Source organism: Pelobates fuscus, chromosome 11, assembly GCF_036172605.1.
Source record: "Pelobates fuscus isolate aPelFus1 chromosome 11, aPelFus1.pri, whole genome shotgun sequence".
NCBI lineage: Eukaryota > Metazoa > Chordata > Amphibia > Anura > Pelobatidae > Pelobates > Pelobates fuscus.
The window spans coordinates 2,879,724-2,890,467 of NC_086327.1; the positions used below are offsets into that span (position 1 = coordinate 2,879,724).

At 41.3% G+C, this 10,744-nt stretch overlaps 1 protein-coding gene across 1 annotated transcript; it reads right to left on the reverse strand.

The window, feature by feature from the left end:
* Positions 1 to 649: 649 nt before the first annotated feature.
* On the reverse strand, positions 650 to 6,928 carry LOC134577346 (venom peptide SjAPI-2-like). Its single transcript, XM_063436051.1, has 4 exons — positions 6,891 to 6,928; positions 5,343 to 5,395; positions 1,733 to 1,774; positions 650 to 947 (listed from the first exon to the last, which is right to left on the reverse strand). The coding sequence occupies exons 2-4, from the start codon at positions 5,377 to 5,379 to the stop codon at positions 766 to 768; spliced, it is 261 nt and encodes an 86-aa protein (XP_063292121.1). The 5' UTR covers positions 5,380 to 5,395; positions 6,891 to 6,928; the 3' UTR covers positions 650 to 765.
* Positions 6,929 to 10,744: the final 3,816 nt, after the last annotated feature.

Here is a 10,744-nt window from a genome sequence, read left to right on the forward strand (position 1 = left end):
TGCAAAGTCTTGGTGATATAATCCTCACCATACAGAAAGAGGAAGTTAGTCAGCTATAAAATAATACATAGGACTTTAATATATCAAACAATTAATTAATTTTATTGCGAAGTAATTTTCTACCAACAGGGCTTCTTCAGAATCATGTATCCTAAAACGGAGGATTGTACCGTCCAAGTGCGATACAGCAGAGCTCTGAGTTAGTTCGCTATAATTTACTTATAACTTCATGTTGCATTAACTGTTTGTTTTTTTCTTTCTGAGGTTCTTTGAAAGCTGAACCATTATCCATTCAATTTTTAAAGTGCGTATATATGTGCACATATTGGACTATAACCTATATAATGATACTTGTTATACCTCGTTTAATTAACTCACTGCATGTGCTTGTCATACATTTCACACAGCAATACAGAGCATTATATCTACATTGTTACTTTACAAAATGAGTGACAGTGTAGATATAAAGACAGACGATGAGTTTGTTGTTGTTTTATTTAATACGTGGACCCGTTGTCTTATCCCAGGGTTTGCGCTCTAATAATCATTATTTAGTGGTTTAGAGCAGAGATAGAACATCCACTGTCATTCGCAGAACATCATTACACAGATTCATAACTCTCATAAATCTAAAGCAGAAAACAATACAAAGGATTTCTATTGTATTTTAGCATTTTAATGTGTTGTAAGATCCTTAATCCACATATCTTTATTCTTGGGAACTTTCATCAGCGTTGCTGGCCACACCCACTGCGCGCAGGCTGTTTAGCTGCACTCACTTTTTCGGACACACCTTCGCATACTGTTTGCATAGTAACCATCTTTACAGAAGCAACCTGGTACACATATTAAAGGACACGGTGCTGGCGGGTCGTTTATATTTGCACATGTGATTGGACAAGCCGTGCCGCACGATTTTTGAATTACATTAGGCTGATTACAGGGCACTGAAACAGAAGAATGCATTATAGACAATAACTGTCAAAACAGACACAAATGATATTTGTAGGATATAGTAAGGATCTAAGAGGTTGTAAATATGGGAGTTATGTTTAATATAATTGTATTAACATGAAACTGAGCAATGAAAATGAAAGCCATGCAATATATCGCCAAAGTTAGAGGGAAGCGGGGTCTCTAGAGACAGAGGAAGAACAAATCTAACTACCTGTTTCAGAGCTGGGTTCTGACCGGCCCTTATTGCTTATGGCTAGAACTGAATTTACTCTCATGATAAAGTGGTCGGTCTGATAAAAGCCTTTTCTGCCTTTGTACTAGCTAGGAAGGTTATTCGATTTCTGGGGAATTAGAGAGGGGAGGAGGAGCAACTAGGGGATCAGAAAGCGGAGGGGGAGCAAGTAGAGAGTTAGAAAGGGGAGGGGGCAAGTGGGGAGTTAGAAAGGGGAGGGGGCAAGTAGGGAGTTAGAAAGGTGAGGGGGCAAGTAGGGAATTAGAGAGGGAGGGGAGCATGTGGGGAGTCAGAAAGAGGAGGGGGCAAGTAGGGGATTAGAGAGGGGAGGGGCAGCAAGTGGGGAGTTAGAAACAGGAAGGGGAACAAGTAAGGGAGGGAAGATGTCAGGAATTAGAGAGGATAGGCAGAAGAAGTGGAGAATTAGAGTAAGGAGGGTAGACAGTTAATAAAGGAGAGAGAGAGTGAGCGAAAGATAGATAGATAGATAGATTTTGCTGAATAATCTCAGCAGTGCTGTGTAATAGGTGGACATTTCCTTACCTGTTATTTGTTTAGCTTGACTGACCAGCGCCAGACACAGAACTAAAAGAGCAGGAGATCAGTTTATTATACAGACGGCAATAACACTGCATGCTTAAACAAACCCAATAATGAAAGTACAGCTTGCTCATTTACAGATCTGATTCTAATATAACCTCAGAAGAGACTAATCACACCTAATAAGAATTAGTTACAAAATGCTGTGAGAATCCTTTGTGAAAGTTACAATATCCGTGTACAGGGGGTGGCCATTTTGCTGTTAGTGACATCATCACTTGTAGAATGATAGATACAGAAAAAGCTATAACTTACAGGGTTATTCAATAATCTGTGCATTGCCAGGTATCCAGAGAAAATAGAAACACGGTTATTTACTAAAACGAGAATCGTCAGGAATTCTTAGTGAATTTCACATTTACAACCAAAATAGTCAAATTAGAAAATATTCTCCCAGTCAGCTCTGCGTCCAGTTCAGCAGCTTTAACTAGAGATTCTTTACAATTGTAATTCTAGTGAACGGTACCGAATTTCTCATTTATAGAATAATAGACTAACAGTAATTATCCAATTCAATGATTTTACTCTTGTAACATTGCTTGTCCTGCCTCACTTTATTGAATGTCAATAGAAACATGGCTGCCAGAGTGAACCTAATGAATGTTTATAAATTGTCAGAAGATTTATGATAAGTACACGTCAAAGAGGCGACAACGCGATACGCCATATTTTATAGACTTATTCTTAAAGAATCACTATAGTGTCAGGAAAACAAACCCGTTTTCCTGACACTATGTCGTCCTTGGGGGACCCTCACCCTCAGGGTTCCCCTCCCGCTGGGCTGAAGGGGTAAAAACCCTTTCAGCCACTTACCTTCATCCAGCACCGAGGGACCTCTCCTCCCCCGCCGATGTCAGCGGATCCGCGTGCGCGTTAAGTGCCGCGCCCGCATTCAAAGTGTCCATAGGAAAGCATTTCTCAATGCTTTCCTATGGACACTCTGCACGATGGAGGCATAATATTCCTCCAGCATCGCAATGCGCCTCTAGTGGCTGTCCGGAAAGCAGCCACTAGAGGCTGGCTGAACCCCAAATGTAAACATAGCAGTTTCTCTGAAACTATGCTTGCATCTGCAGGGTGAAAACCTGAGGGACCTGGCACCCAGGCCACTTCATTGAGCTGAAGTGGTCTGGGTGACTATAGTGTCTGTTAAATATCTTTAAGGAATAAACATGGTGACTGTTTTCGTAATGACAATAGTATGTGATATATTAGTTACCAGAGAAAGTAACTTTATTTTTAATTTTCGACTTCCTGTTAAATAAATGTATCTTAGAATAAATTCAGGCAGTGCTCTCAGAGGGACTACAAACAATGTTTAATTAATCCCTCGGCCTCTTGCTATGTCAGAGTTATTTAAATTACCTTTCTGAAAATTGCTTCATTTAAAATAAACTGTATTTTGTCATTACTTTAAAATCACATATCTGAACGAAATACGTGGTGAAATGAATGTTTTTTTTTTTTTTTAATTCTTTATTTTTGGTGCAGTTTCAGCAATACAGATATAGGTATATGTGCCACGACAGCAGATGCATGATATACAGTCACATTTCGTTTGTCTCATGTGTTGGGCCGAGTCGAGCTATGCACATTTTGTATTGATAAGGGCTATGTAGTTTTAGCGAGGGACTGACTATGCCAGTGGTGCGTGTTAGATGTATGTCTATTGTCGTCCCAGGGGGACTCTGCGGCGATGTTGGGGCGCTGGCACAGGTTATGGCCTTAGTAGTTGCTTAGTTCCTCACGTGGTTCGAAATGTGTCAGGTTGGGTAGCGGAGCAAGGTCTAAGCCTTTGTGTCTCGTCTATGTAAGAGTGCAGTGTGTTATGGAGCTCGGGTATACAGGAGTCATGTGACCTCTTCTGTAGTTTCTTGTTTTGTTCCAGCTAGGCCGGTACTCCCGCCTAGGGGCTCCAAGGTGTACTGTGCCCTATAACCCCGGGCATTTAGGGGAGGAGGGAGGAGGGACACTGGTTTGGGCGCTGGGCCATCCTTTCACCGTCGCGGGGCTGTGTAATCAGTACTAACCGGTGAGGTTGGGGTCAATGGTAACAGGTTGTGAGTGATTTAGCTCGTCATCAGAGAAGACAGCAAAACAAAGCGAAACAAGCAGTGAATAAAAATACACAAAAACATAAAACGGTAACAGTAGGCTGTGTGGCCAATGCAGGTTTCAGGATGCTGGTCCCGGGAGCGTGGTGGCTGGTGCCATGGCGTTGTTGGACAGTCCCAGGGTGGTCAGTAGGGCCGGACCTTCTCCTAAGTTGGAGATCTTGTAATGTTGGTCGCCTTTAGTCACCCATAATGTCCTGGGGGTTGCCCATTTGTACATGAGGCCCGCTGCTTGCAGGGTGGTCGTGATGGGCTACATGCTCTTGCGCCATAGGAGAGTGTCTCTACTCAGGTCCTGGAAGAAGGTGATTCGGTGTGTTTCAAATTCGTTTAGTGTTTTCTCTTTAATGGCCGTCATCAGGGCTATCTTATCCATTAGGGATTGGCATCGTAGGATGATGTCGCGTGGGGCTGCCTTTGGTGCCTGCTGTGGTTTTGCAATGCGGTATACACCGTCAAACACGAAGTGTTTCGCCTGTCTGTTGGGGAGGAGTGCGGCCACTAGGCGCCTTATAAAGTGGGGCAGTTCGTCCAATAGTACCACCTCTGATACACCCCTGATTTTGATGTTCTTTCTCCTGCCCCTGTCGTCCAGTATGGCAACTTGTTTGATGGTGTTTGCTTGTGCGGATTGCATTTGGGAGACTGTGTCTTTAAGGGAGGTGAGGTCTTGCGTATGTCTCTCACCTCTTGTTCTGCGGCCTGGGTTCGGGCCGATACCGCCTGTACCTCTGCCACCAGCCCCTTCAGGTCAGCTTGCCACATGTGCTGTAAGTTTCGTTGAAGACCAGCCAGCATGTTCTGAATGTCTTGCCTCGTTGCCGGTGCCGTGTCATCCAGGGTGTGTATGTGTGCGCTTCATAGCCATGCTTTGTGTGGAGTCCCCGTCCTCAGACCTCTCGGGTGATGCCACCTCGACGGCTTGGGTCCGTGCAGGCGGAGGGGATTGCAGCATGCTGCTTATGTCCCTTTGCGGTTTGGGAGCGCTCGGGATCGGTTTGTGGGATCTCCGTCCCATTTCTTCCGGGGTGTAGAAGTCAGCGTCAGTGAATTGTGAGTTCCCGCCGAGCCACGATGTCAGCTCCCTGGTTAGGTGGTGGTCGCTTGTGCGGTAGGCTCCAGGTCCCTTGGTGCGGCGTTTAGTGCCCGATTTTTGGAAAAAAGGCATCTGCAAGATCCACCGGGTGTCCGGAGTATGTCCCTGCAGTTCTTTTTAGCCGATGGGCTGTAGGTGCCGAGTAAATGCTTGTTTGTTGCGCTGGCTTATCGGAGCCGTTGTAAATGGCGACCGCTGTATTACGCCGCTAGCTCCACCCCCTGTGAAATGAATGTTAAGATTGATTGATAGAATTCCTTTTTTTTTGCTGCTATGATTATTTATTGAACACATTTAAACCCCAAGATTTGCATCGTCAATATTAGAATTTCATAAAACTCACCTACACCCAGGAGCAGAAAGACTGTGTTTGTCTTCATCTTTCCAATCTTGGATCTGGAATACAGTAACCCCACGGTATGTTGCAGATCAGGAAGAGTATCTTAACGTACAGCACAGGAAACAGAGAAAGATTGCAAGCTCTTTGGGGTATTTGTCGAGTTTATGCGTTACATGTTAGATAATTTGGAATTGCTGTGTTTTTTTTTATCATTAGTAAATATTATTTCTATAATATTTATAATAAAATGTTTGATATTTAGACATAGCTGGCTGTCAAATTAAAAGTATTGATAAATATAATCCACACCATAGTCAGTATAGGGGGCATTGTACAACCTCCTACAAACTTTATATCCATAATTCTCCCATTAATTCTCTCTTACCTCTTTTGACGAAACACTCACTAGACTGACAGGCCGAGATTACTCCATTGATAACCTAGTTGTACCATGTAGGGTACAGACAGGGAATGTTTCGTAATGACACTGATTGTTATGTTATGCGTTCCTTAACAATTAACCTGGCTATAAGTTCCCATAAACTCCCAATATCATATATGGACAGCATTTACTATGTGGTGTGTCTATAACAATGTTTATATTCTAAGCTTCGTTATATAAATATTATGTTTCTTTTTTGTTTTTCCCCTCTGCACTCTATTTTACTGTAAAACCATAGTAAAAAGTGATTTACAAAAATAAAACACTGAATACTGAAATAATCATTGCTATTGATTGTTTATAATCTGTAATTTTCTAATAGGGAATTTAGTGCGGTCAGTACGATTTTCTACAGCCACCATAACATATACAGGCATATTATTATTTGGGAATAACTTCTAGAGTATATTGAGAGAATAACATGTCCAAACAGTGCTACGCTATATGTCCCAAAATACCTGTTAATGGAAGACCACAAGCACCATAACTACAATATCTTAGTGTTTTAGTACACCTTACCAAGGTCCCATCTGGGTGCCTGCAGCCATAGTCTCTGCTCCCACTGAGGGGCCAATGAGAATGGCCCAGCTCTGTAGGGCAGTAGGGGTTGAAGCTGCAGGCTTTAGCAAGACTACGATAAGTTGCCAAACCGTATTACAATAGCTTGACGACTTACTGTGGGATGGCACCAGGGCACCACACTACATAACCGCTACAGTGTGCCTTTATGGAAAAACCTAGCCAAGAAATAGGGGTGTGGAACTGCGATAATGTAAATCTGGGGGCAACCAGGCCGGTCCCAGTACCAAGAGACCAATTGCTTGATAGAACAAAAAAGTAGAAAAAATAGAAAACGGTCCAGGCACTGTCAAACCCAGCAACGCTAGCCTTATTTTATGACTAATCACTGAAACGTAAATACCCACAAACGTCATCAGGATCATTTCTTTGATTTTTTATGCCGATTGTTTCACTATTATTATTCTGTCTCGCTTTCCTGTTTAAATGATAGAAAAGCCGTTCTGGATAAAGAGTCCCTTTAGATGAATGTGTCTTCCAGGAGGTGACAGCTGTCATTTTATTTGTCTGTTGAGTATTTTGGAACTCACCTTGTATGATGTGAAATCTTGGACCCTGGATCGGTTTGTACAGGTCGCTGCTATACAGTAATTAGCTTTTTATACTTTGGTCTTTTTATATTTGTTTCATCCTATAAAGGTCGTAGTTCATATTCATTTTCAATGTCCTATCGTCATCTGGTGATGGGACGGGCATTAACTGGCAGCATTTTCCAAGGTGACCTGTTTAGATAATCTGTGTTTTTAGAAAGTCTGATAACACGTCTGATATGAGGGCAGTGTGACCTGCTTTCTGTCTCTCTCTGTTCTGTTTGCTGCATATTGCGTGGTTCAGTGGAAGCCTGTCTATAAGGGCAGTTGGAGCAGCGCCCAACCAGTTTTTGCTGAAATAAATATACGAAAAATAAAGTATTGGTACACTAAAAATAATTGATATTTTTGTTCAAAAAATAATTCTATAATACAAATAATGTCAGGGTTATTCTCTAAAGTCCAAAGACCCTGTACTAAATGGCAAAATGAAACAGTTCCTTCAGGCTGTGAATACAGACATTGATCATACTATTTAACAATGTCTGGATTTAACAATTCGGACCAAGCCAGAATTCTGTCCAGATATCACAATGTCAGAACAACGCTGGACGTCTGCATGTTTAACCCCTTAAGACCGCAGGGCATTCTATGCCGTCCTTATTTAAATGTCTCTAAAAGCCGTAGGGCGGCATAGAACGCCCTGCGATCTTATGTACTTGCCCGTCCGCAGGCGGTCCCACGCCAGCGATCGCGGTATGGAGACTCACCTGTATTTTAAAATTAATATATATATATTGATATCAAAATACTTGTAGAATGAAATAATATATATATATATATATATATATATATATACATGAAGATATACGTATATATCACTATATATATATACCTATATATAAATAAAAATAATTTTAAAACGTTATATATATATATATATAATAATTCTACGTATATATTTATGTAATAATTTTACATAATTAGGTAATTTTATTAATTACAATTTGCAGGACCTGCCTGACAAAGTTCAGGGAATTTTCTAGCACTATATTTAACCCAGTAACTTTCCAAGACATTATAAAACCTGTACATGGGGGGTACTGTTTTACTCGGGAGACTTCGCTGAACACAAATATTAGTGTTTCAAAACAGGAAAATGTATTACAACGACGATGTCTTCAGTGACTGTGATATGTTTTTTTGCATTTTTCACACACAAATGGCACTTACACTGGCAATATAATTGTTGTGATACGTTTTACTGTTTTGAAAACACTAATATTTGTGTTCAGCGAAGTCTCCTTAGTATAACAGTACCCCTCATGTACAGGTTTTATGGTGTTTTCAAAAGTTACAGAGTCAAATATAAGGCTTGCGTTTCAGTTTTTTCACATTAAAATTCGCCAGATTGGTTATGTTGCCTTTGAGACCGTACGGTAGCCCAGGAATGAAAATTACCCCCATGATGGAAATCCATTTGCAATAGTAGACAACCCAAGGTATTGCAAATGGGGTATGTCCAGTCTTTTTTAGTAGCCACTTAGTCACAAACACTGGCCAAAATTGGCGTTCAAATTAGTTTTTTGCATTTTTCAAATATTAACATTAATTTTGGCCAGTGTTTGTGACCAAGTGGCTGCTAAAAAAGACTGGACTTATGCCATTTGCTATACCTTGGGTTGTCTACTTTTGAAAATGGTATGCCATCATGGTGGTAATTCTTATTCCTGGGCTACCATATGGTCTCAAAGGCAACGTAACCAATCTGGCGAATTTTAATGTGAAAAAAATGAAAAATGTAACACGCTATATTTGACCCTGTAACTTTCCAAAACACCATAAAACCTGTACATAGGAGGTACTGTTTTACACATGAGATATCGCTGAAAACAAATATGTGTATTTTATTGCAGTAAAAGCAAACAGTATTATGACATTCATAGTTAAAATGTCACGCAGAACTAAGAAAATTTAAAAAAATCTTATTTTCTTCCACTTTTTTATATTTTATTCATATTAAATTATCTTCCATACCTAAATATTTGATGTTAAATGAAAGCCCTTTTTTCCCCTGAATAAAATGATATATAATAAGTGTGGGTGCATATGAAAGAGGTGAATTGCGGTTGGACAGACATATAGCACAAATGCAAGGTTTTGTTTACGTTTTGTTTTGATCACAACTTGTACATTTCTTAAATGGTTAAAAAATTAAAAAATTCTGAACTACTTGTCTGCTGGCCACACTATGACCCAGCAGGCAAGTAGTGAAAAGAAACCCTTGGCAGTGAGAAGATCAAGTGTTTAACCCCTACCCTCCATGAAAATTCACACTTAAAGGACCACTCTAGGCACCCAGACCACTTCAGCTTAATGAAGTGGTCTGGGTGCCAGGTCCTTCTAGGGTTAACCCATTTTTTCATAAACATAGCAGTTTCAGAGAAACTGCTATGTTTGTGAATGGGTTAAGCCTTCCCCTATTTCCTCTAGTGGCTGTCTCACTGACAGCCGCTAGAGGCGCTTGCGTGATTCTCACTGTGAAAATCACAGTGAGAGCACGCAAGCGTCCATAGGAAAGCATTATGAATGCTTTCCTATGTGACCGGCTGAATGCGCGCGCAGCTCTTGCCGCGCGTGCGCATTCAGCCGACGGGGAGGAGAAGAGGAGGATCGGAGGAGGAGAGCTCCCCGCCCAGCGCTGGAAAAAGGTAAGTTTTAACCCCTTTCCCCTTTCTAGAGCCAGGCAGGAGGGGGTCCCTGAGGGTGGGGGCACCCTCGGGGCACTCTAGTGCCAGGAAAACGAGTATGTTTTCCTGGCACTAGAGTGGTCCTTTAAAATCCTGAACTTGTCACGTTTCTTTTACAACACTGTAACTTCACAAAATAGTGTCTAGGTCATACATTGGGCATATTGTTTTACTCAGAAGATGTAACTGAGTATAATTTGGGGATTTTTATGACAGTCAAGGCACAATTTACACCATATAAGATACCCTGGGGTGTCTGCTTTATCAAATAAAAGCCCTTTGTGGGGTTATTTGAACAGTCACATTGGTATAATACCCTAAAATGAGACATAGGCCGTCAAATCCATCTACGAAAATTCTAACTATAGAAACTGAACTAGCCTTGTCTCCTATATGGCACTGTAGCTTTACATAACAGTGCCAAAGACATACAATGGGGGTATTGTTATACTCAGCAGATGTAGCTGAACACAATATGAGGACATTACAAAAAATAAAGGAGGACATTACAAAAGATAAAGGAGGACATTACAAAAGAGTTGTATCTTTTCTAAATGGAAAGGAATCTCTTCACACAGGCTCTGACAATCTGTTAACATTTTGTTTCTTCCGCCACTGGAGGAACTACAGCAACTGGATCCACAGATATTTCTCCTTCTTCATTGACTATAAGGTCCTCTGTTGCTAGATCTAATGGTGCCCAGGCTCATTCAACAAATAGGGGAGCATTACCTTCATGGGGTCTTCAGATCCAAAGTGATATGGAATGAAAACAAGACTTCTGTCTGACTTCTGGTCTGATCGGACGCATGGAGTAGGAGCTCCGTGCTTCACTGAGCCAGCACTGAGCCAGCTCATAATTCAATAATTCAAGCATAGAACCGCATAATTTTTTTTTTTTTTTTAGACCGACAAGTTTTGTGTGGTGGTGCAAGGTGGGTTGACAAGGGATTGTGAAAATGCCACCTTCCAAACAGACCAAACTCACCGACCAGATTCGGCAAAATATGAAGGAACGACAGAGACAGGCAAACAAGGGTATTGAAGCTCAACACCCCGACCCTGCTCAATCGCCAGACATGATCACTAATCAAAAGATTACCT

What these genes read in the sequence shown, in the direction of transcription:
- LOC134577346 (XM_063436051.1), bottom strand. Translation starts at nt 5,379, where the DNA reads ATGAAGACAAACACAGTCTTTCTGCTCCTGGGTGTAG. An exon ending in CTTTCTGCTCCTGGGTGTAG is followed by an intron (nt 1,775 to 5,342) that starts GTGAGTTTTATG and finishes CTGCTCTTTTAG; the next exon opens with TTCTGTGTCTGGCGCTGGTC. An exon ending in TCAAGCTAAACAAATAACAG is followed by an intron (nt 948 to 1,732) that starts GTAAGGAAATGT and finishes CTTCTGTTTCAG; the next exon opens with TGCCCTGTAATCAGCCTAAT.